Genomic DNA, 27,513 nt, shown 5'->3' with positions numbered 1-27,513 from the left:
GTTATTTATGAGCTTAGATTCAGGAGTAACCCCTGAGTGTGGCCAAGTATGGCACAAAATTAAAAAAAAAACTTTTATTAATCTTATATCAGTTCTACTAAATGAGTTTTATTTATTTATTTTTTGTTTTTTGTTTTTTTTTGGGGGGGGCACACCCGTTTGATGCTCAGGGGTTAGTTACTCCTGGCTAAGCGCTCAGAAATTGCCCCTGGCTTGGGGGGACCATATGAGACGCCGGGGGATCGAACTGTGGTCCTTCCTTGGCTAGCGCTAGCAAGGCAGACACCTTACCTCTAGTGCCACCTTTCTGGCCCCGAGTTTTATTTTTTAAATTTAATTTATAAAAGTAAAATTTTATACTCCAAGTTCTGTCTACACGTGTGATGCCATTCTCATATTTCCACATTATTTCTGGGGCAATAACATTTTCTAACCCCGTTGAGAACACAAAAACTTTGAGGTCACTAAAAATATCATCTCATTCCAATGTTAATAAAGCAATATAATGAAGCAATATATCTTCAATATAAACTTGTCTATGACTAACACATAGGAAGACTGATGAAGGGATTTAAATTTTATCATCACTTTTTTGTGTTATTCTAGGACATATGACTTTTATTCTAGGGCATATAACTGAGCATTACTACAATTAACATTTAAGACTACCTGTCCTGTGTTTGAGCACTCACAGGAAACTCAATGCTAATGGCAGAGCCCTCTTACTTTTGGCCTGAGATAGGAGCATCAGACTGTAGAGCAGCAGACCGTAGAGCAGCATCCAGAACATGCTGGGAATTCTCAGAGGTGGCAGCACATGACTGTGACTTGAGGACATCAGAGATCACTAAAGAAAGAGTAGTCAGTAGTTGGAGAGATAGCAGAGGCTAAGGCATTTGCATAGCATATGGCTGACCCCAGTTCAATCTCTGACACATAAAAAGTATCCTGAAGACTGTCAGGAATGATCCCTGAGCACAGAACCAGTACTGAACACAGCACTGAATATAGCTAGTATTTGTTGTGCCCCCACACCCACAACAAAAACAAGTGTAGTCAGGAAAGAGAAGGTAGGGACTTCTCTGTTTTTGTTTTTTACTTTGCTTAGTCGATAGATTTATCTTGAGACATCAAGCCCTTTCATAGTGCTTAAAATAAATAGTAAGTCTGTATATTGTATTATCCATGAGACTTTCTGAATGGCCTTTCTGTCAGTGCTCTCTTATCTCTGAGGACAGTGATCTTGCTTACATTCTTACAAATGTGATGCAAAATCTCTGACATGTTCTCATATGCTCACCTAAGACTTAGCTCTCTTGCAACATTTATATTTTTTTCTTATGATCTTGCTGTACTTCTTAAACATTTTTGAGATATAGGTTCTTAAATAATAACAGTAAGATATTATACAATCTGTTGTCATGGGTATATTTGGGGAAAAGTCAAGGAAATTGCTAAATGAAGATGTCTGTCTTCTTTTCAAAATTAAATAATTTGATATAATAATTTAATTAATTAATTTATGTATTTATTTATTTTGGGTTTTGGGCACACCCAGTGATTCTCAGGGGTTACTCCTGGCTATGGGCTCAGAAATTGCTCTTGGCTTGGGGAACCATATGGGATGTCGGGGATCGAACCGAGATTCGTCCTGGGTCAGCTGCGTGCAAGGCAAATGCCCTACAACTGTACTCTGGCCCCATAATTTTTATTTTTAAGTAATTAAGCTTTTTATTTACCATATACAAGCCAGAACATCCACATTATTCATATGTTTTAAATGTTCCATAGCTTGACATATCATTTTCTGAAAAAAAATTAGAATATTAGTAATCCTATGGCATAAAAACATGTATGCATTAAAATATTGTCACATTGGATAAAGAAAATGTCAAATGTGTGAAACAATAATAGAGTAGGTAAGGTGCTTGCCTTTTATCGGCCAATCTGGGTTCGATCCTCATTGCCCCAGTTGTTCCCCCAAGCCCACCAGGGGTGACCTCCCTCTGACTGCAGAGACAAAAGTAAACTCTCTGCACCATTTGTTGTGGCCACCCAAAAAAACAAAGTCAGAGATATATCATTAAACAGTTTGTCATGGATTCTCTGTAGTAACCTAATATTTTCATAGTTTATTTTTATTATAAGATTATAAAGCACACACATGATAAGTTACAAAACAAGGTGTCCATTAAAATTAGAAATATTGGTCAGTAAAAATTATTGAGAGAAAAGTAAAAACTGAGGAAGCTTGATAGAACATTTTGGGTTAAGTTGCTTGTCTTTTAAAATTCTAATTCTGGCTTAATCAACCCCAAACATTGCATATGGTAACACCCCACTCCTCCCACCCTAGTCCCAAGCACTCCCAGGAGTGAATTCTAGTTCGAGGTATGAGTATATCCTCAGAATCACTGAATATAGTCCAATTCCTCCACACCATCAAACAAAGGTAAGTTATAAATTTTAGTGAGGTATATTAATTCAGTGTTGCTAGTTCTATCTTGCAGTTACTGCTTCTTATACTCCTTTTGTTGTTGTTGTTGTTGTTGTTGTTTTGGGCCCCACACGGTGAGGCTTAGGGGTTACTCCTGGCTATGCTCACAGAAATCGCTCCTGGCTCGGGGGACCATATGGAATGCTGGGGGACCAAACTGCAGTAATTCCTTAGCACATGAAAGGCAAACACCCTACTGCTTGTGCCACCACTTTGATCCTGCTTCTTAAAATTCCACAAGCTCTTAAGGCAAGAGGATAATGATGGGATAAAAAAAGATAGTATATTTCGAGGAGCATAGAATTTGGGGGTACACTTTTTTGTGTTCAGATCTTGATCTGTGCTCAGAAATCAATCCAGATTTTGCTTGGAAGAACATAAGAGGTGTCAAATCCGGGATAGAATCTAAGTGGATCATAAACAAGATACGTTCCATGTTATATGCTCTCTTTGACCCTGACAGGACTTTAAGATCATCAGACACAAATACTTACTTTTAGACACCTTTGTATAGGAAACCTGTGAAATGTTTTCTCAGTTCTGTTTGACTTAGAACTATTTGGTATCTAAGACTACTAGCATTTCATTTTGTGGCTTATACAGGCATAGTCTTCACAAACAGTCATAGGGTAGTGAAGTTGTAGTTATATTGCCATAAAGAAATGCCATTTGCTATTTTCAGTGCTGATTTTTCTGCTCATAGGGACAGTGCAATGATGGGGAAATTTATTATGCACTAACACTAATCAAACAGTTACATCACCCTTTATTTTCATATCCATGCAACTCATGAAACAGATGTTATTTTTTGTAAGTATGCTCTTATTATACTATTTATATATTATATAAGATATGTATCTTAGGCCTTATTACATATTAATATATATTATATATAAGATATATAAACCCATCATTTCTTATCTATTCTCTTAATTATGCCTTTATTATCTTGTTTTAAATATAGCAAGAAAGATACTTTTAACAATATTTCAATCCTGAATGTAGTTATTTTATCATTCACACTATGAGAGAGAAAGCAGTTTTTCTATGAATAGTAATGATTTATGTTTTAATAACCAGTCTTAAAAAGTGAATGTCTTAAAAAGTACAATTAAAAAGTCTTAAAAGTACAATTATGACTACAGGTGAAACTTAAAATATTAGTAATTTAATAAATAGTAGTTAAATAATTTTAAAAACATGTATAACAACAGTAACTTCAGGATAATTCCCAATGATGCTAGGGGATCATGTAGTACAGTGAGAAAACCCAATTTTTAGCCTGCAAGCATTTAAACAACATATTGAATATTCTTTCTTGTTCCAAATTCCATAGTTTTTATATCCTAAAAATAAATACCTCAGGGGAAGAGTGAATACCACAGTGAATAGAGGATTTGCCTTGCAAGTGGTCTTCCCAGGATTGATCCTCAGTATCCCATCTCCTCCCCCAAACATCGGCAGGAATGACCCCTGAGTGTAGAGCCAGAGGAGTGTGACTCAAATAACAAAACAAAAAATTCTTGGCCAGAGGATCTCAATCGATTTGGCCTATGCCATCTTTTCTGAAATAAAAATCACTCACTGCCTGAAAGTCTATAGTTATAATAGTCTTAATGCAATTGTGAGGTGTTTTCTGTTTTTCATATGAGCAATGATAGCCAGCCCAAACATGGCAACCCCTTTCTCCTACATATCAGAGTAGCATTACCAACTTTGGGAGTGTGGCTACTCATTAATATGCAATCTGACTCCAGTTAGAATATGAACAGAATTCTCAAAAATTGATTTATAGTAAGATCTACAGGGCAGAGTAGTAAACTTATTTCTGAGAATTCTGAAAATGAGAAGGTAGATATTTTATTTGCACATATATAAAGACTTTTTGCTCTCAGGTAATAAGAATGAGAAAATAGAAAACATGACCAACCAAACAAAAGAGCAGAGCCATCAAATGCAACTCTGATACGTAAAAAAATGAAAATATGGCATGTTATTGCTGAGGATCCACATAAAGAGATGAGATGAATTATTTAATTTTACTGATAGCAATATTAGTCAAAATACATTAAAATGAAATACTTAAATATATAGAGAATACAAAAACACAAGGAATCCCAAATGATTTGTTCTTTGGGTAATTTTATATTCATTTTTAAAAAGGATTTTGATGGGGATAGAAATATATTTTCTAACAATGATGGATGCAAAATAAAATAGTTTTATTTGACCTCAGTTCTATATGAGTGCAGGTAAAAATATAGATATTAGAAATGCATATGCCAGATGGTTATGGACTAACAATAGGAAATGCCTGAAAGACTCCCAGATTCCTACTGAGTTTTGAGCAGCTAGTTAACAGCTCATGCAGCTGCCAGTATATCATTTAGCAGCATTGGCAATGAGAAATTCAGTCTGAAATCTCCAGATACCGCTGGGTGAAGTTCAAGTGTTGAATATTATGAATCTTATTGAAAATGGTTAATCTCTTCCTCTGCCCTCCTCACTAGTTAAGAATCATTTCAGCATCTATCCTTGTTTGTGTTGCTCATCTATTCTAGTCACACCTGGAGCTGTACATTTGTATTATATTCAATATTGTTCTTCGTCTGTCAAGACAGAGCCAAGAGGACCCAAGCTAAGAAATGTTTCTAAAGGAGGCATTTATTTTTCCTTTAAAATCCCTATTGACTTTGATGCAAGCTTCTTCTTTATCTGCTTATGACTCTTACAACAGTCTAAACCTTCCTGTCTTATCTTCCTGTTTCAAACCCACTGGGAAATTCTGGAGCCAGAAGGTGAAGATCAAAACTAGCCTAAACTAAAGAGCAACTAAAACACTGAAGTTCCCTGAAAAGCTTAGTGTAGAACAGGCTAGAAGAGAGGAATTTGACAGATTTTTCCCTCTCATATTAAGCCTTAGCAAAGTTTTGCTAGACTTGAGTTTGTGACACCTTCTCTGCTGCCTTGAAATTGGTCTTACATTGACACTTACCTATGTATAATCAGCTCAAAAATATCAACTTATAAAATTGATCTTGGTTAATTAATTTAAATCCTGAAGCATTGATTCTATATATTTATATTCTGAATGTATAATTGTGATACATTGACAAGTAATTTAAGGACTGATAGCTTCAAAACTCAACAAAAATTTTTTTAACATGAACCCATAATGTAAGGATAACTGTATAACCTCAACATAATGAGAATGTGTTACAAATGATGGAGCAAAGTCAAAACTTGGTGGAAAAGTCAAATGTTATGGTATATGGGCACTGGCAAGAGAAAGTTTATAATATCTGCTATAAATATATTAAGTATCACCTGAAAAGCAGTCAATAAGTAAAACAAGAACTGAAAAAGGGAGTGATAAATTATTATAAAGCTAATAAACAATCTATTAAACCAAGGTAGTAGATGAGGTTTTTTTTTATTAACCATCTATGATATGGCATTAATGCATGGACAGACAGTTAAAGGCCATTTAAATTAAAAATAGAAAGCTCCAGGGGGCCAGAGCGGTGGCTTAAGCAGCAAGGCATCTGCCTTGTCCAAGCTAGCTTAGGACGGACCACAGTTCTATCCCCCAGTGTCCCATATGGCCTCCCAAGCCAGGAGAGATTTCTGAGCACATAGCCAGGAATAACCACTGAGCATTACCGGTTGTGACCTAAAAACCAAAAAATAAATAAATAGAAAACTCCAGAAGAATATATCTTTCCTCATTTGAATATACATTATCTCAAGTGCACCATCAAACCCAATCAGACCTGAATAACTTACCACTGGGCCCAAGTATCAGGACTGGCAGCCTGCAAGCCAGGACAGAACAGATCCAGGGGTCTTCTTCAGGGTTCCTAGGATGCTGGATATAGTTCCTATCTTTAAATATCTACTACCCATATAAAATCCATATAAAATTATCCTTTAAACTTAAAAACAATTAAAAAAACACATTTGAGAACCCTTATAAGACTCAATGCAGACTTTTCAATAGAAACTATCTAGGACAGAAGGATTATGTCATAATATACTCAATGTTCTAAATAAATAGAATTTTTAACCATGGATATGTATTACTTTGCCTGTAGTCACTAAGTATACAAGGAAATAAAGATGTTTAATGTGGACAAAAACTTAAGTAATTCATAACATCAAAACCATCTTTGAAAAGAATATTAAGGGAAATTATAAAATAAAATAAACCTTAAGCAAAAGTAGTAAGCTGCAACAAACAGTGCGTAGTGGATAGGCACAACAGTTAAAATATTACCTTAACTGCCCTAACTGCACTCCTTCACTATTTGTAGTAAGTTTTCTACCAAGCACTAGGCCTCGTACACTCATCTTTCTCATCTTTGGGTATTTTTAACATACATTCTTTTCTTTATAACTCCAAACGGGTGTGATCATTCTGTTTTTCACTCTCCCTCTGACTCATTCAATATAAGACTCTCCTTATCCATCAATGTATAATCACATTTTACAATTTAATTTTTCCTAGACAGCAAAGTAGAATTCTTTATGTAGATGTACTGCCATTTCTTTATCCACTCATTTGTTTCTAAGCACTTAGATTATTTCCAGAATCTGGCAACTATAAATAGTGCTACAATAAATACAGGAGTGCAGATGTCTTTTCTACATGAGACATTTGGGTAATGTGCTCACAAACTTTACTTCTAAAGATATAATGGATTTTACTGGTGGGCAGAGAAATACTATTTTAAAATAACCTCAACTAAATCAAGAAAAAAGTGTCATAGCAAGTATTCCTGATATGTATGTATATATAAAATTATTAACAATATATTGGAAAAATTATTTGCTAGAACAAAGATATAATATACAATTCAACATTGGTTTTTATATCTCTATACCTACTGGATGTTGTGGTCCTCTACAGAGAAATATAATTACACACTTAAATGTATAATATGTTATTTAAAGGAAAATATATTTCTTAGGCAGTAGGAATTAGGGTTTGAGAGGCTGGAGAGGCAATTAAGGGCCTTGCATGTGTCTGACCCTGGTTTGACTCCAGTATCATATGGTCCCCATATTTTTGGTTGCATCCCCAAAATGTGCTGAGCACCACTAAGGTGAGTTGGGTAATCTACAGCACTTCAGAGTCTAAACAAAATCACTTCCTCTGTCTCTTGCTTTAACTCATCAGTCTAGCTGGCAGAAAATCACAAAGTGATTGATTTCATAGAATGCTTGGGACCACTTGGGATACACTATTCACTACAAATAATAGGAACATGTAATCTTTTAGTTCCAGACTAATAACTCTTCACTTGTGTTATATTTAGTATAGTGTGTCAAAACTATTCTAGAGGTGATATGTCACATTTTCTCATTTCAATTATGTATTAGCTGATACATGAAATACAAAGATCCAAAAGGGTTATTTTCAAATATAGTATTATTCTTGATGACATAATATTTGATTACATAAGTACATATAAAAACAGTTTTAATCACCTCAATTTGTTTAAAATAGTGTTATCTCTATTAACAGTCTACTAGACTCATAATTTGTTTAAACATCAATTTTAATTTTTGAATTGTTATGATATAATTCTATGACTTGGATTGAACCAAGTTCTTGTCTCATCTATTAAGCTTTTCTACTTACTTGTCTCTATTTTATCAATTAGGGCATTTTGTCTGAAAATAATACAACTACAAGCAGCTTAAATAGTACACAAATATATTGATAAGTAAGAATTTTGGGAAAGTTTTGTTTAAACACTTGTTCACAAGCTCCTGCTTCTCAAACTGTGCATAATAAATAGGGACAGGATAATGATTATGGGGTAGTGCAAATGCCTGTCTGTATAAGCCCTAATTTCCATCTATTGTGGCCCTCAAACATTATCTGATTGCACCATGTTTTTATTATATATATATATATATATATAATTTTTATTTGACCATATTGGCTTACATATCTTTCACAGTAATATTTTAGGTACATATTAACATTGAATCAGGGAAATTCCCATCACCAAATTTGTCCTCCCCACCCTCGTTCCCATCTTGCACCCTATATCCCACACCCTCACCCCCAGGCTGCTAGAATAAGTGGTCCCCTCTGTGTCTAGCTTACTACTTAGTGATCATACATCTGTTTGGTCCTGGTACCCTCCCTTATTTCCCCCTGTATTTGAGAGGCCGAACTAGATAGTTCAAGTTATGTGGTTTTGTTTGAAGAAAAGAAAAGCAATAAAATAGGGTAAAAATCAAATAAGCTGAAAATGGGCAGAGTCCTTCTAGAGGCTCTCAACCTCAGTTTGAGAGAGGAAAAGAAGAAAGGAATTGAAACACCACAACAATACAAAAAGAAATATCAAATAAAATATCCAGTGAGCACTACAGCAATAAAGACAAGCACCACATAATAGTCTAGGTCCTGAAATAAAAACATGCCAGAGCGCAAAAAGAAAGAAAAAAAATAAAATAAAATTGGAGACATCAACTTCAATATCTACACGAAAACAAAAAAGTCAAAAAAATAAATAGATAAATTTAAAAAAAAGATTAATTTATGCTTTTTCTTTGTCCTGCATAGGCACAGTAAGTATTGGGGTTATTAGAAAGTGGCCTAAGTGGCCTAAGAGATACAGCGTTTCTCCACCCTTGAAATATACTGTCATGGGATTAACCAAGATTGCACCATTTTTTAAATCATGATTTGGTATCATCCTGATGGCTTCCAAGATGGTCACAGAGGACTGAGAGGTCAACAGCATCATTGGTCCACGTCACTGCAGTACAGAGACTGAGCACTGAAAGTTAGGCATTCACAAAGAGGCAAATATACCAGTTTTTTTTTTACCTAAATATTATTTAGAAAGGCCCCTGTAAAATTGTATAACTAATGCCATCAAAATATGGGAAAAGGTGAAATGAGGGTGCTCTGGTAGGAGGTGGTGTGGGGATGAGAGAGACCTTGGAATTGGGGATGCTTTTAGAGGACACAGAGGATGGGTGGAGATGCACATGTCTGATAGATATTTGACATTTGTTGCTGTTTTACCGGCTTTTTAAAATCTTTTTGTTGTTGTTGTTGTTGTTTTTGGTTTGGGGGTCACACCCAAAGGCCCTCAAGGGTTACTCCTGGCTTTGCACTCAGAAATCAATCCTGGCAGGCTCAGGGGACATATGGGATATGAGAATCAAACCTAGGTCAGTCACATGCAAGGCAAAGGCCATTCCTGCTATTGTATTGCTTGTGCTCTGTTTTTTTGTTTGCTGGTTTGTTTTGTTTTGTTTTTGCACACCATGATTTACAAAGCTGTTAATGACAACAACAATTGAGGCAGTGAATATTCCAATTCCTGATCTAGCCACGTTGTATATGTGTGCGTGTGTGGTGTGTGTGTGTGTGTGTGTGTGTGTGTGTGTGTGTGTGTGTGTGTGTGTGTGTGTTTGGGACCCAATCCAGGTCTTCTGCATGCTAGGCAACTGCTGAGCCACATCCCTTGCCCACTGTTAAATTTTTTCATTTATTTTATTTTATTTTTTTTCAAAAATCGAATCATTTGAGATTCACAGTTACAAAGTTGTTCATGGTTGAGTTTCAGTCATACAATGCCCAACACCCTTCACCAGTGCTCATTTCCTGCCACCAATCTCTTCAGTTTATCTACTTATGAACTTATTCTCCTCCTCCTCCTCTTCCCATTATTCCCTGCCCCCTCTTTTTTTCCTTTTAGACATTGTGGGAAAAAAAATAAAATGGGGAGAAAATATAAACAGAAAGTCCCTCAAAGGAAAAATATAGATGACCAAAATGCACAAGAAAAATGGTCCACATTATAATAAATGAAAACAACAATGATTTACCATCACACACCAAAGAAACAAACACATATCAAAAGAACAAGAATAGTCGGTGCTGGCATAGATGTAGATAAAAAGGGAATCTCTTTAACTATCAGTGGTTATGTTGACCAAGAGAACCTTTTTGAAAAACAATTTATATATTCCTCAAAAAACTAGAATTAAACTTCCATATGATCCAAAAATATCGCTCCTGGGAATATACCACAAGGTCCCAAAAACTGACTTTAGACTGAGATCACAAAATATCTCATTTGAGCCACATAAGTAAAACTCAACATTAACAATTAAATTTACAAATATTTGTGACACCAATATCTCTTACTCTACTTAAAAATAAAAGGGCTATAAATATTTTACTGTTTCAATTTATGTGATTACCCTACAGTCATAATGTTTATTTTTAAATTGTTCTAATTTTTCCAAATTCATAAGAGACCGTCACAAACTTCTGTGCTTTATGAGTGAGCAATCTAACAATATGTCAAAGTAATAAATTACTTATCATTTTATAAAAATCATAGTCAAAGAGATTATAAATTAATGAAAAATTGATTCAAAGTAATATTTTTTAAAAGTTATATTTTATAAACATTTGACCTCCGCTGATGCTACACTTGTCATAGCTTCAAGAAAAATACGAAGTATTGTATATGGCACAGAATGCTTTATTTCTGTTTACAAAATAAAACCCCCCAAGATCAGTCTCTCAGCTACTCATATAAACACATAAATAAGAGAACCAGATTTAGTCATATTTCCAAAATAAACTGGAGAGAGATATCTTCTATGTTGTCACACATAACCCATTCTCAATATCTTGCAATAGCAATAAAGTGCAAAATGCACACATGTGTGAATTAAAATCATTTATATTTTATTTTAGGATTATATGTCCACTTAGTTAACAAAGTTCAAATGAGGCCGGGGATGAAGGAATGTTATAATGATTCACTTATTTTTGAGGATGAATATTCCTCACCATCATGTGTTATCATCATAGCAGTATATCACTGATGAATTGCATACCATACTGTTGGTGACTTTCTCCAAACCTATAACTTGAACTTGCAGACATAGGGTAATTTCAAATTGCAATTATAATCCTTCCATTTTCTAAAACCTAAAAGGCAGAATAACAAAAGTATATGAGAATACTAGAATTCGTTAAACTAATGGAGACCTAATACAGATTCTGTCTTAAATTCAAATGTTCTTTCCCATCTTCTTTAGTTTTCTGCATTTTAGGAAAGAAATGAGAGATGCAAGAGGTGGTAGAAAAAATGAAACAATATGCAACTTCTACTGAGCAAAATTTCATTGTCAACAGAGTCAGAAACTGGGCTTAGGTGCATGTACAAAAATAACTGAGCATAGGGATGGAACCATAGTCTGAAGATACTCTGACACATAAGACAGCTGATCCTCAGCATGCCTTATAGTCTCTTGAACCTGTGGAGCATGCATTAAACCCTGAGCATCATTTTATGTGTCCCCCCAAAACAAAACAATAACAAACAAAAAAGTAATAGCTGTTCATAGTGTGATTTTCCAGTTCTTACCTGAGCTCTCTGTTACAATTCCACAGTAGCCAGAGTCTGGAAGTGAGGGAGGTGTTACCTCCCAGGCATGGTACTTCAATTGATCTGTGCTACTCCACTCCCATCCAATTGCATCATCTTGTTTTCCCTATTGAATAGAAAATGAAGCCAGATCGGTCCAGAAGAAACTAGTTATCTATTATTCAAAAATTGAAGTAGTTGGTAAACTATGAATCATGAAGCTATATGACCTATTACAACAAATGTTAAACTATAATTTTACTCTGGGAAATATCCTTGTTCCTTACTAGAACCATTAGCAAAATTCATATCAATGGTCACAAAGATCACTTTTGCTACTCAAGACTGAAATGTTATTTGGCCAATAATTAGTGATACATTTAAACAATAAATACTTTATGCTTATATGTACACATTTTAGGAAGAATAATTAATCTACAATGTCTTAATATAGTGTTTTTGTTATTGGTGGTTTGGATTTTGGGCCCACTTGATAGTTCTCAGAAACAGTTGGGGTCAACCAGGTGATATTCATCAATAGAACCTGATATTCCTGAATACAAAGTAAGTTCTATAATTCATTGAGACATTACCTTGTTTTTGTACAAGATTTTAGATATTTAGAATGCTGAAGTATAGGCCTGCTGTGTAATTTAACTAATAATTTAGATGGGAAGTTGTAAGATGAAACCTAGCTATAAAACTCAATCAAAGATGTTCCCCCAACTTCCTCCTTCCTAATATCTCTTCCTTTGATATGTAAAAGCCAACTGGATAGTACCTCTATCTTTCTCTCCCTCTCTCTCCCCCTCTCCCCCTCTCCTCTCCCCCTTTCCCTTTCCTCTCCCCTCCCCCTCTCTCCCCCTCTTCCCCTCTCCCTCTCCCTTCCCCCTCTCCCTCTCCCTCATCTCTCCACCTCTCTCTCTCCCTCATCTCTCCACCTCTCTCTCTCCCTCCCCTCTCCTCTCCTCTCCTCTCCTCTCCTCTCCTCTCCTCTCCTCTCCTCTCCTCTCCTCTCCTCTCCTCTCCTCTCCTCTCCTCTCCTCTCCTCTCCTCTCCTCTCCTCTCCTCTCCTCTCCTCTCCTCTCCTCTCCTCTCCTCTCCTCTCCTCTCCTCTCCTCTCCTCTCCTCTCCTCTCCTCTCCTCTCCTCTCCTCTCTCCCTCTCCTCTCCCTCTCCCCACTCCCTCTCCTCTCCTTCTCCCCACTCCCTTTCATCTCCTTCTCCTCCCTCCCTCTCCTCTCCCTCTCCCTCCTCCCTCTCCTCTCCCTCTTCCCCCTCCCTCTCCTCTCCCTCTCCCCCTCCCTCTCCTCTTCTTCTCCCCCCTCCCTCTCCTCTCTCCCTCTTCTCTCTCTCTCCCTCTCCTCTCTTTCCCTTTCCTCTCTCTGTCCCTCTCCTCTCTCTGTCCCTCTCCTCTCTGTCCCTCTCCTCTCTCTCTCCCTCTCCTCTCTCAGTCCCTGTCCTCTCTCTCTCCCTCTCTTCCCTCTCCCTCTCCTCTCCCTCTCCTCTCCCTCTCCTCTCTCACTCCTCTCTCTCTCCCTCTCCTCTCTCTCCTCTCCCTCTCCCTCTCCTCTCCCTCTCCCTCTCCTCTCCCCCCTCCCTCTCCCTCTCCTCTCTCCCCTCCCTCTCCTCTCCCTCTCCCTCTCCTCTCCCTCTCCCTCTCCTCTCCCCCCTCCCTCTCCCTCTCCTCTCTCCCCTCCCTCTCCTCTCCCTCTCCCCCTCCCTCTCCTCTCCCTCTCCCCTCCCTATCCTCTCCCACTCTCCTCCCTCTCCTCTTCTCTCTCCCTCTCCTCTCTCTTTCTCTCTCTCCTCTCTCTGTCCCTCTCCTCTCTCCCTCTCCTCTTTAACCCTCTCCTCTCTCTGTCCCTCTCCTCTCTCCCCCTCCCTCTCCTCTCTTCCCCCTCCCTCTCCTCTCCCCCTCCCTCTCCTCTCTCTCCCCTCCCTCTCCTCTCTCTCCCCCTCTCCCTCTCCTCTCTCTCTCCCCCTCCCCCTCTCCTCTCTCTCCCCCTCCTCTCTCTCCCCCTCCCCCTCTCCCCTCCCTCTCTTTCTCCCCTCCCTCTCCCCCTCCTTCTCCTCCTTTTCTCCCTTTCCCTCTCCCCTCCCTACCCCCTTTCTCTCCCCTCTCCCCCATCTCTCCCTCTCCCCCCCTCTCTCTCCCTCTCCCCCTCTCCCTCTCCCCCTCTCTCTCTTCCCCTCTCTCCCTCTCCTCTCTCCCTCTCTCCCTCTCTCTCTCCCTCCCTCTTTCTCTCCCTCTCTCTCCTTCTCTCTCTCTCTCTCTGCATTCCCTTCTCTCTATGCCTCCTGATGGTATTGGGAATTGGTTTTAATAAAGAAGGAAGAATTCCAACTTTTATGGCTGAGGCAGAAAGCAGAAGACAAAAGGCCACGGACACATGTTCATCCTTTCCTGATTGGCTTGATTATTTCTTTGCCACTACCCTGCTTCTTCAGACCTGGCTGCATGGAAATTAGAAATACAGTACTTCGTTGATCTCACAACTTAAGGATTTTTATTTTACAGGAGGTAGTGAATTTCTCTTAGACACAAAAGATCTCTATGGAACTCAAGTCTTCATATGGGCACAATAATGACTTTTCCCAAATAAATCTCTGAATCTTTGAGTTTCACAACTCTAAGATATTTTATAAGGTAGGCAAATTATATTTTGAGTATCCTCAATGTTATTTAATGGTATCTTGTAACAGAGAAGAAAAGAAGAAAAGGTACCTCTGTGGGGTCATAAAGCCCAATCCAAACATAATAGTAGTTATTAATACTGTTCTTGATCAGGGAGGCCACAAAAGATGCTTCAGACTCACTGAGCACAGAGACAAGTTGTCCTGATGGCCACTTCTGACAGTCCATCTATATAGGAAAATAAATCATAAGGAAGAGCTTGTATTATCATGAGGAGTAAGTATAATCAAAGGAGATAAAGAGGATGTGTAATTTTAGAAAGTAATCTAAGAGTGTAAAATTCTCTCCTCTGATATCTAACCAAATATTTCTGAAACCCTTGATTTCAAATTCAAAACTCACACTTGCTTGCATCCAGGTAGAAGGTGTCATAAAAAAGGCATAGCAGTGGGATGAGTAGGACAAAAAACCATTTGGACAGCCCAAACCTGGATTGGCTGTACTTACAAGTAAATGTTCACCTAGAAGAGACAAAATGAATAAAAGCAATTGAGAAAAGATGACAATCTTAGGGAAAAGGGGATTGGAATATATCTAGGTAGTCAGGGCTTGGGAATTAACATGAAATGCTAGACTACCTTTCACTTTGTAAGTTGTTTTATGTTGTAATTTACCTTGAAATAGTTCTATTTAATAAGAAACTTTGTACACTTTTATATTTATTTTTTCCTCAATATACAAACCTACATTTCCTGTGGACTCTGTCTATATGGAAATTCATATAATCTTTTATGTAGTAACATCTGATACTTTATAATTTTATCCTTGAACTATTTACAGGAACATCATGGGCAAAAACAACAAACTTTTTCATTCGATTACGAATGAATGAATATTAGTTACCAAAAAGAAGAATCAATATAAAAGAATTTTTAAATGTTCTGTTGTGGAGTATTTGCAGATTATGTCTTGAAAATAAAAGTTGACTTTCTTTTATTTGAGTAAACATTCAAAAAGACCCATTAATTGAGAAAATTATTACCTTGTACTTGAGAGAGGAACATCAGACAGTAGAACAGCTTCCTGGACATGAAAGATAGCATCCTGATTTTGACTTAAGGAGGAAGTCAAAGATTCATAAAAATTTTGATAATGTTTAAATTTAAATTAATTAAATTTCTTTATATTAAAGGGAAATTCCCACTCCCATTACTCAAAGTATTTAGATTACTTGACATAGTATAATTACTATCAGAAACAACACTTTATATGATTTTGTATGACTTATAAACATTTAATTAAACTAATATCTCTTTCTGAAATTATTTAAATAATTTTTGTAATATTTTAAATACCATGACAACTATCCCATGCTACGACAACTATCCCATTCTTTTTGGAATTATGAACGTTTCTTCTCATGCTCCCACTTGCTGGGACTCACTTTACTGCAGATGACAGGATGTACCACTTTCAAGCAGAGGATGAACAAGAGTGTCAGATGTAAGTGCTTTCCTCAGCATTCTCTTCAAACCTTTCATGGATACAGGGTTCCTATAGATTTTCACTAAAACCTTTTATTCTGTCTCAATTTGTCTGAAGATTACTTGGTTATTTCACAGTACAAATAATTGAGAAAGATATTTCCACACAAGATACATATATGTACATATATATAAATAAAAGGATACATAATTTTACTAACTCTAAAATAAAACAGAAAATTTAAAACAAATTAATATCAAAGAATATGCATTAAAAATAAAAGCACATGATAAATATCTTCCAAGAAATATAGGATAATATTAAATTCATTATGTATCAATTAAATTTGAATTATAATTTTATATAACATAGTTAAATCAAAACATAACACTAACAGACATATAAAGAAAGTTTGGCATTTCAAAATTTGGTGAAATTATACTGCAAGGAGTTTTCAAAATATCTGATGGTATTAAAAGAAATTGATATGACCTCTATGAAAAATAATAATTTTTTTTTTTTGGTTTTTGGGTCACACCCGTTTGATGCTCAGGGGTTACTCCTGGCTATGAGCTCAGAAATCACCCCTGGCTTGGAGGGACCATATGGGACACTGGGGGATCGAACCGCGGTCTGGTCCGTCCTACGCTAGCGCTTCCAAGGCAGACACCTTACCTCTAGCGCCACCTTCCCGGCCCCAATTTTCTTAACATTCATTCACTCAAACTCCTGAGAAATTTCCACTTTGTCAAGATGTGTACAAAAATATTTATAGAATCATATTTACATGCCAGAATAGTTAAATAACCCATATTATGAAAGGCAATCAGTATTTTTGCTTTAAATAAACAGTGTAAAATAGATGCTAGAAATATTTCTTAGTAAAGCTTTAACTCAAATACATAATGTTGAGGGACAAGAGCAAAATATAAAAGATTATAGCTGCTTTTCATTCTTTTACCTTTTTTAATGACCAACTAAACTGCACAAGAAAGATTATGGCTGCCAGGAGACGTATAAGCAGGTCAGTGTAAAAATGATGAAAAGAACAGAACTAGACTACAAATCTGAGCTTAAAAAAGCAGAGCAGATGGATGATGGTTGTGAGACAGTGGTGGAACAAAATGGTTGAGAAAAGTGTTGAAACTTTACATGAAATAAATTCTGTCATAAGTCATGGTGCTTCAATTAAAAATAATTAAGCACTATCTTGTCTGCCTCTAATATTATGGCTTGGGATGGGGTTGGTGACTGTATGTTGAAGTTAACTATAAAGGATAAAGAAAGACTCACATATGTATTAAGATAATTCAAGGGCCCGGAGAGATAGCACAGCGGTGTTTGCCTTGCAAGCAGCCGATCCAGGACCAAAGGTGGTTGGTTCGAATCCCGGTGTCCCATATGGTCCCCCGTGCCTGCCAGGAGCTATTTCTGAGCAGAGAACCAGGAGTAACCCCTGAGCACCGCCGGGGGTGGCCCAAAAAACCAAAAAAAAAAAAAAAAAAAAAGATAATTCAAAAACATCTGAACCCATGAGGAGAGCCTACGGTGTCATACAAAGGATAATGTTCTCTAATGAGTAGCAGGAATTTCATAAACAAAAATGTAGTTGAGTGCAAGTGAACAGAGAACATGGCAATGGAAGATTCTCAATAGATAGAATATAATGAAGGAAAAATGCTGAGCAATGAGTACCAGAGACCCTCCCTCAGTTGCTAACATCCCATCACTGCCAGAATCACAGGTTTCTAGAATTGGGGCTGAAAAATTGTGCTTGTGATCCTCAGTTACAGAAAAATGAAGTTTAGATAGTCAGGGATGTTTATGGAGTTTGTTAGAAATGATAACCTCTATCTATGAATTTTTTTAAAAGAGACTTTTATGTGTTAAGGGTCTTGTGTTTTTTAAAACATTTCTTCTGTCTACTAGAATGGCTCGTCCTGTGATTGTCTTCAGCGTCTTGCCTCCTCTCTCTTAACTGACCTTTGAGCACATGAATTACAAAAAATATTTTGTTTTCTTCTAAGAGAGGTATTTTATTTTGCTAGATTCCATATTATTGTGTTTTAATTTAAAATAACTAAAGGAGTGTAAGAATAGTCTTTACTATTGCTTATGACTGTTATCAGTGATTTGATGTGACCATATTCTGAACCTGCAGCTCCTGCTCTACACTTGTGTGATTTGAAAGTCAAAATCCTTTACCTTGTTTAAGCTAAGGCCAAGGAATAGCTAAACATCATATTTCTGGCATTGTTGACTGTGGAATTGATCTAGTGGAGAGGAATATAGATGATCTCACCTCGAATAGTTATAGCAGTCTTTTGGTCGACATGAATTTAAAGTAAGCTCCAATTATCTTTATTCTTTGTTTCCTCAGCATCTATCCCACTGTAACACTAGGCTCCAATTAGCTCCACATTTCAGAAGTGCCACTATATAATAAAGCAAAAGCAACTGTTTCCTGGTAACAGAGTAAGGTCTGAGTAATATGAGGAGGGAAGGAAAGTACCACAGTAAGGAAGGAACTGAACACTCTGGGGAGGGTGTGTTGTAACTTTGTACTCATTAAATGCTACAAATAATTCTTAGAAATTACTTTGCTTTAAATAAAAATTACAAAACATGAATAATGAAAAGGAAAACTATGAGTTCAGAGGAATTACATTCACATTATAGGAATTCAAAGATCTAGAAAATGGTAAAATCCTATTTAAATAAATACAGGTGAAAAATTGTAAAATTTGACAAGGAAATGAAATAAATATCCAAATATGCAGGACTCAAATAGTACTAAGCAAGCAAAACAAAATAGTCTAAGATTATAAATGCAGTATAAAATGTTATATTGCTTATATTATATTGCTTAAATATTAGAGGAAATGCATGATGGGGATGGGCCCTTAGTTGATCCCTATGGTATCTCATTTGGTAGAACACTGACCAGACCTGATGGCACTGTGACAGCCAGGCCCACAAACTTACCACAGGGCTCAGTTCACTGAAGTGTCAGCTTGCACAGGTGGGGAGATAATAATGGAGGCTGGCAACCAAGTCTACTAGGAGCACCCAACTATCCCCTATAATTAAATAATAAAACAACTATAAACTCGAAGTACTGCAAACTTAGGGCAATACAAATGATATATTAGGGAATTCCTATAATATCACCTCAGTATTTTTCAAAAATACTCTCCAGGGCAGAAGTGTTATGTCATAATATCTGCAGTGTTCTAAGTAAAATAGAATTTTCAACCTAGAGTACTCTAACTGGGAAAATCCTCATTTGAAATATAAGAAAATATTAAGAGTTGAGGAATTTGGGGGAGCTATTATTTAGTTTGGTTTTGTTTTGAGACACACCTGGCAATGCTTAAGAAGTATTCCAAAATTTGTGTTCAGGGATCACTCCTGGAAGGGTTTGTAGACTGTATGGGATGCAAGGATTGAGCCTGGGTCAGCCACAATGCAGAACATTCTACTATCACTCTGGCTCTTGAGGATAGAGTTTTATATGTAAAAAAAATATTAAACTATTTCATACTCAAAACTAGCCTTGAAATATTCATGATATTAAGAGATCCCATTTATAAGTGGTAAGATTTCTAAGTTTTTAAATGTATGGACAAGAGAAAAAATAAAAATGTGGCCACAGTTTAATATAGATCAGTCTACATACCAGTAAATAAACTATACAACTTTACATGTAAACTTTAGGGAAAAATAAAAAATATCTACAGAAGTAACACATAGAAATGGTAGAAGAAAAATAAACAAAGGAAGAAGTGCTGGTGTGGCAAGGTTTCATGCTTTCATGCTTCCTTTTTTTTTTTTTTTTTTTTTTTTGCATGGGCACAATAAGAATTGGGGAAATAAGAAAGGAAATTCCCTTGGCCTCAGAGATTCAGGGTTTCTCCACCCTTGAAGCATACTGCCAAGGGAACAATTACTGACTCTGTACATGCTCATTGCCACACTCCAAGATCTTTTTATGGTGCCAGGAAACTTTTTGATAAATTGTGGATGATAAAAACCAGGCCTCTGTAGCTAGAGATCTTGGTATTTGCACAGGTCATAGGACAGTCTAGGACAGTCTTTTTTTTTTTTTCTTCTCTTTGTTCTTTTTTTTTTTTTATTTTTTCTTTCTTTTTCACTCTCTTTTTTTTTTTTTTGGTTTTTGGGCCACACCTGGCGGTGCTCAGGGGTTACTCCTGGCTGTCTGCTCAGAAATAGCTCCTGGCAGGCACGGGGTACCATATGGGACACCGGAATTCGAACCAATCACCTTTGGTCCTGGATCAGCTGATTGCAAGGCAAATGCCGCTGTACCATCTCTCCGGGCCCCTCTTTTTCACTCTTGTAGTTATTATTTGGTGATTATTTTTGTTGTTGTTACTGCTGGGTGATTTTTCTTTTCTATTTTTTGATAGTTACTTTTTTTGTTTACTGTTGTTTTTGGTTTTTTTTTTTTTTTTGGTTGTTGTTGTTGTTATGTTTTTTTTTTCTTCCAGCAGAACCACACAACTTGAATCATCTTGTTCTGCCTCATGAATTGAGGGGGAAAATAAAAATAAATGGTACCAAAACTTGGAAATAAAAAAAAATGATCAGACTTGAACACCAAATGCAAAGTCAACAACAGAATCAATACCCTATCTACAACAAGCTATACACAGAGGGGAACATTACACTAGCAATCCAGGGGCAAAGGAGGGAAATATGGGACACATGCTCTGAAAAGAGGTGGAAGGAGGACAACCCTGCTGGTGGGAATGGCCCTTATTAATTGTCACTATGTACCTTAAATATTATTGTGAAATAAATATTGTTATTCACTTTTGTTGATTCTGATGTTAGTCAACATTAATTTCTAAAGAAATAAGTAAATTGGAAATTGTGTTGTAGCTTACATGTGTTTTCTGATATAGAAAATTTGTTCCATATAATCTTGAAGTAATAGCAAACTTGTTCCACATAATAGAAGATAAAATTAAAAGAAGATAGTATAGAGTGAAAAATATTTTTCTTATACATGGCATGTTCAGTGCTCAGGTTTGCATATGGTTTTAAAAACACCAACAAGTGTCATTTTTGAGCATAGATCCAAGAGGAAGCCCTTATCAAAATTGTCACCCTTTAGAAAAACTACAAGAATAAAAAAGGAAATGTTGGGTAAAGAATATTGAAGTTGAAGAGGAATTGTTTTGAATGCTGATGTTAAAAGAGGTATAACACAAGGTCATATTCAGAGATTTCAAAATAAAAGACATCAGTTCATAAAAATACTTAGAAGTTCTTTGCATCAGCTATGGATGGTTTTATATCTTACAGTCTATATAAATATTAAAGCTGAGACACTGTTAAAGATTATTTTTAAATAATATTTTATTTAACACCTTGATTACAAACATGATTGTGGTTGAGTTTCTATTCATGTAAAGAACACTCCCCATTACCAGTGCAACATTCCCATCATCAATAGCCCAAATCTCCCTCCTCCCCATCCCAACCCCACCTGTACTCTAGACAGGCTTTCTATTTCCCTCATACATTCCCATTGTTAGAATAGTTTTCAACGTAGTTATCTCTCTAACTAACCTCATCACTCTTTGTGGTGAGCTTCATGAGGTGGGCTGGAACTTCCAGCCCTCCTCTCTTTTGTCTCTGAAAATTAATGCAAGAATGTCTTTCATTTTTCTTAAAACCCATAGATGAGTGAGACCATTCTGCGTCTTTCTGTCTCTCTGAATTATTTCACTCAGCATAATAGATTCCATGTATATCCATGTATACAAAATTTTCATAACTTTATCTCTACTGATGGCTGCATAATATTCCATTGTGTATATGAAAGCCTCTTCAACAAGTGGTATTGGCACAACTGCCTAGCCACTTGCAAAAAAATGAACTTAGACCCCCAGCAAACATCATGTATGAAGGTAAAATCCAAATGGATTAAAGACCTTGATATCAGACCTGATACCATAAGGTATATAGAACAACATGTAGGTAAAACACTCCATGACATTGAGACTAAACTTATCTCCAAACAAGCAGAGATTAACAGATGGGAATATATTAAACTGAGAAGCTTCTGCACCTCAAAGGACATAGTGCCCAAGTACAAGAGACACCCACTGAGTGGGAGAGACTATTCATCCAATACCCATCAGATAGGGGCTAATATCCAAAATATACAAGGCACAGACAGTACTTTACAAGAAAGACATCTAATCCCATCAAAAAACGGGGAGAAGAAATGGACAGACAATTTGATAAAGAAGAAATACAAATGGCCAAAAGATACATGAAAAAATGCTCCACATCACATCACTAATCATCAGGGAGATGCAAATCAAAACAACTATAAGGTACCATGTCACACCACCGAGATTGGTACACATCACAAAGAAAGAGAACAAGGCGGGGATGTGGAGATAAAGGAACTCTTATCCACTGCTGGTGGGAAAGCCGTCCAGTCCAACCTTTCTGGAAAGCGATATGGAGATTCCTCCCAAAACTAAAAATTGAACTCCCATACGATCCAGCTATACCACTTCTAGGAATATACCCTAGGAACACAAAAATACAATACAAAAATCCCTTCCTTACACCTATATTCATTGCAGCACTATTTCCCATAGCAAGACTCTGGAAACAATCAAGATGCCCTTCAACAGATGAATGGCTAAAGAAACTGTTAAAGATTATTTAAGCCTGTAGAAATGTGATGATCTAATGAGAAATAGTCTTGCCTCTACCTAGATATAGTGGTGCATAAGTCTTGTAATAACTTATATATAAATCTAAAGTTTAGAAAAATAGAAATTGTATCAGTATTATGAAAATAATGAGCACAATAGCCAAAGGATCCCACTTTTAAGTGTTAAATATAGTCCAAAACCAAAGCTTAATATAGTCCCATCTGCCTATCTCTACTTCAACCTGTTTGGAGAGTGCTGTTTCTTCCTTGAAGATGACTTTAAACTCAATGTCTAGGAGTGTTTTACCTATGTGTTCTATATCCCTTATGGTTTCAGGTCTGATATCGAGATCTTTAGTCCATTTGCATTTGAAATTTGTGCAGGGTGATAGATCAAGATCTGTATTCATTGTTTTTGCAAGTGGCTGATCAGTGTTGTTCCAACACCTCTTGTTAAAGAAGTTTTCCTTTGATCCATTTTGCATTTATTGCCCCTTTATAAAATATTAATTAATTGTATATCTGGGGAACATCCTCTGAATTTTCTAGTCTATGCCACTGATCTGAGAGTCTGTCTTTATTGCAATACCAGGCTGTTTTAATAAATATAACTCTGTAATATTATATTTTAAAATTAGGGAAAGTGATGCCTCCCATATTCCTTTTCCCTAGGGTTGCTCTAAGTATTCACAGGTGTTTATTGTTCCAGATAAATTTCAGGATTGTTAAATACACTTATTTAAAGAATGTCATAGATAGCCGTAGAGGGATTGCATTAAATCTTTACAATGCTTTGGGGAGTATTGACATTTTAATGATGTTAATACTCCCAATCCACGAGCAGGGTATGTGTCTCCATTTCCTTATGTCCTCTTTTATTTCTTGAAGCAGGGTTTTATAGTTTTCTTTGTATATGTCTTTCAAATCTTTAGTTAAAGTGACTCCAAGATATTTGAGTTTGAAGGACACTAATGTGAATGGTATAGTTTTTTTTTATGTCCATTTCTTCTCTCTCATTGTTGGTGTATAAGAAGGCCAATGATTTTTTGTGTGTTAATTTTATAGTCTGCCTCTTTGCTATATGAATCTATTGTCTCTTGAAACTTTTTGGTAGAGTTTTTAGGGTTTTCTAAATATAGTATCATGTCATCTTCAAACGAGAACTTGACTTCTTTTCCTGTCTGGATGCCCTTTATATCTTTTTCTTGACTAATTGCGATGACAAGAAATTTTAGCACTATGTTGAATAGGAGGGGTTAGAGAGGGCAGTCTCTAAATGTTCCACTTTTTAGAGGAAAGGCTTTTAATTTATCTCCATTGAGAATAATATTTGCCATTGACTTGTGGTAGATGGCCTTGACTATACTGAGAAAATTTCTTTTCATTCCCATCTTGATGAGATTTTTTTTCTCAAGAATGGGTGTTGGAACTTACCAAATGATTTCTCTGCATCTATTGATATGATTGTATGGTTTTTACTTTTTTTGTTGATATAGTCTATTATCTTGATTAATTTATGGATGTTAAATCAGCCTTGCATTCTTGGAATGAATCCTCTTTGGTCGTGGTTTATGAACTTCCTGATGAGGAGTTGGATCATATTTGCCATAATATTGTTGAGAATCTTTGCATCTGTGTTCATCAGGGCTATTGGTCTGGTAGTTGTCTCATTTTGCAACATCTCTGTCTGGTTTTGATTTCAGGGTGATGTTAGCTTCATAAAATCTATTTGGGAGTGTTCAATTTTATGATTGATTGTTCGATTTATTTATTTTTGTTTGTTTGTTTTTTTGGGCCATACCCATTTGATGCTCAGGGGTTACTCCTGGCTAAGTGCTCAGAAATTGCCCCTGGATTGGGGGGACCATATTGGGGCGCCTGGGGATCGAACCGTGGTTCTTCCTTAGCTAGCAAGGCAGACACTTACCTCTAGCACCACCTCACTGGCCCCTGATTGTTCGATTTTATGAAAGAGCCTGCGGTAGATTGGTAGAAGTTCCTCTTGAAAAGTTTAAAAGAATTTGTTAGTGAATCCATCTGGGCCTGGGCTTTTGTTTTGGGAAGACTCTTGACCATTTTAATTTTCTCAGTAGTGATGTGTCTGTTTAGATATGCTAGATCATCTTTGTTTAACCCTGGAATATTATGAGTCCAAGAATTTGTTCATTTCTTCCAGGTTTTTATGTTTCATGGCATAGAGTTTTTCAATGTAGTCTCTGATTTCCTGTGAATCTCTGCAATAGTATCTATAGTTATCTCCCCCTTTTCATTTATAATCCAGTTTATTTGGTTTCTCTCTTTCTCCATTTTCTTGTAAGTTTTGCTAGTGTTTTATTAATCTTGTTTTTTTTTTCAGAGAACCAACTTTTGATTTACTTGATCTTTTATACTGTTTTTTTGATAGATAAAAAATATCACTTTATAGATTTCTGCTCTAATCTTTGTTATATCCTCTGCCTATTTTTGCTTCCTTTTGTTGATCATTTTCTAATTTTAAAAGCAATGTCAGTATGCTATTTATATAGGCTCCTTTTTCTTTCTTTCTTTCTTTCTTTCTTTCTTTCTTTCTTTCTTTCTTTCTTTCTTTCTTTCTTTCTTTCTTTCTTTCTTTCTTTCTTTCTTTCTTTCTTTCTTTCTTTCTTTCTTTCTTTCTTTCTTTCTTTCTTTCTTTCTTTCTTTCTTTCTAATATACAGCACTTGCAAAGCTATATTTTTTCTCTTAGTGCCACTTTTGCTGTGTCCCATAAATTCTGAGAATTTATATCTTTATTATAATTTATTTTCAGGAATGTTTAGATTTCCTCTTTGATTTTTATCTCTGACTCATTGGTTGTTCAGTAGTGAGCTATTTAGTTTCTAGGTGTTATATTTTTTCTTATATGTCCGTTTGTAGTTCACTTTTATTTTCAGAGTCTTTCTATACTCTTTACTTTATGGAGATATGTTTTATGGGCCAGCATGTGGTCTTTACTGAAGAATGACCTAGGTATGTTTGAGAAGGTTTATCTAGTTTTGTGAGGATTGAGTGCCCTATATATATCTACCAGTCCACTTTCTTCCATTTATTTTTCAGGCTAGTATATTCCTGTTAGGCTTCACTCTGGTTGACCTATCAAGGGGTGACAGAGCAGTGTTGAGGTCTCCCACTATTATAGTGTTTCTATTGATATCTTCATTCAGATTTGACAACAATTGTATTAAATATATTCTGGTCCATATTTGGGTATGTATATGTTTAGGACTAAATTCTTCCTGTTGTACATATCCTTTGATTAGGCAAAAATGAACATGTTTGTCCCTACTAACTTTTCTGAGTCTAAAATAGGTGTTATCTGATGTTAATATGGCCACTGCAGCTTTTTTTTTTTTTATAATTTTTTTTTATTTAAACACCTTGATTACATACATGATTGTGTTTGGGTTTCAGTCATAAAAGGAACACCACCCATCACCAGTGCAACATTCCCATCACCCAAGTCCCAAATCTCCCTCCTCCCCATCCAACCCCCGCCTGTACCCTAAACAGGCTCTACATTTAACTCATACATTCTCAATATTAGGACAGTTCAAAATGTAGTTATTTCTCTAACTAAACTCATCACTCTTTGTGGTGAGCTTCCTGAGGTGAGCTGGAACTTCCAGCTCTTTTCTCTTTTGTGTCTGAAAATTATTATTACCAGGGTGTCTTTCATTTTTCTTAAAACCCATAGATGAGTGAGACCATTCTGCGTTTTTCTCTCTCTCTCTGACTTATTTCACTCAGCATAATAGATTCCATGTACATCCATGTATAGGAAAATTTCATGACTTCATCTCTCTTGACAGCTGAATAATATTCCATTGTGTATATGTACCACAGTTTCTTTAGCCATTCGTCTGTTAAAGGGCATCTTGGTTGTTTCCAGAGTCTTGCTATGGTAAATAGAGCTGCAATGAATATAGGTGTAAGGAAGGGGTTTTTGTATTGTATTTTTGTGTTCCTAGGGTATATTCCTAGGAGTGGTATAGCTGGATCGTATGGGAGCTCGATTTCCAGTTTTTGGAGGAATCTCTATATCGCTTTCCATAAAGGTTGAACTAGACAGCATTCCCACCAGCAGTGGATAAGAGTTCCTTTCTCTCCACATCCCCGCCAACACTGTTTATTCTCATTCTTTGTGATGTGTGCCATTCTCTGGGGTGTGAGGTGGTATCTCATCGTTGTTTTGGTTTGCATCTCCCTGATGATTAGTGATGTGGAACATTTTTTCATGTGTCTTTTGGCCATGTGTATTTCTTCTTTGTCAAAGTGTCTGTTCATTTCTTCTCCCCATTTTTTGATGGGGTTAGATGTTTTTTTCTTGTAAAGTTCTGTCAGTGCCTTGTATATTTTGGAGATTAGCCCTTTATCTGATGGGTATTGGGTGAATAGTTTCTCCCACTCAGTGGGTGGCTCTTGTATCCTGGGCACTATTTCCTTTGAGGTGCAGAAGCTTTTCAGCTTAATATATTCCCATCTGTTAATCTCTGCTTTCACTTGCTTGGAGAGTGCAGTTTCCTCCTTGAAGATGCCTGTAATGTCCTGGAGTGTTTTGCCTATGTGCTGTTCTATATATCTTATGGTTTTGGGGCTGATATCGAGGTCTTTAATCCATTTGGATTTTACCTTTGTACATGATGTTAGCTGGGGGTCTAAGTTTAATTTTTTGCAAGTGGCTATCCAATTGTGCCAACACCACTTGTTGAAGAGGCTTTCCCTGCTCCATTTAGGATTTCCTGCTCCTTTATCAAAAATT

General features: G+C 36.4%; 1 protein-coding gene and 1 pseudogene across 1 annotated transcript; both read right to left on the bottom strand.

Moving 5' to 3' along the window:
• The window catches only part of LOC126024534 (small integral membrane protein 8-like), a 1,114,930-nt pseudogene that overhangs the window by 688,959 nt on the left and 398,458 nt on the right, over window positions 1-27,513 (bottom strand).
• LOC126024160 (regenerating islet-derived protein 3-gamma-like) lies at window positions 11,407-16,091 on the bottom strand. Its single transcript, XM_049784600.1, has 5 exons — window positions 16,019-16,091; window positions 14,953-15,071; window positions 14,641-14,778; window positions 11,914-12,040; window positions 11,407-11,474 (listed from the first exon to the last, which is right to left on the bottom strand). The coding sequence occupies exons 1-5, from the start codon at window positions 16,089-16,091 to the stop codon at window positions 11,407-11,409; spliced, it is 525 nt and encodes a 174-aa protein (XP_049640557.1).

This window comes from Suncus etruscus, chromosome 12 (assembly GCF_024139225.1).
Source record: "Suncus etruscus isolate mSunEtr1 chromosome 12, mSunEtr1.pri.cur, whole genome shotgun sequence".
NCBI lineage: Eukaryota > Metazoa > Chordata > Mammalia > Eulipotyphla > Soricidae > Suncus > Suncus etruscus.
This window is presented reverse-complemented; position numbering and strand designations above follow the sequence as displayed.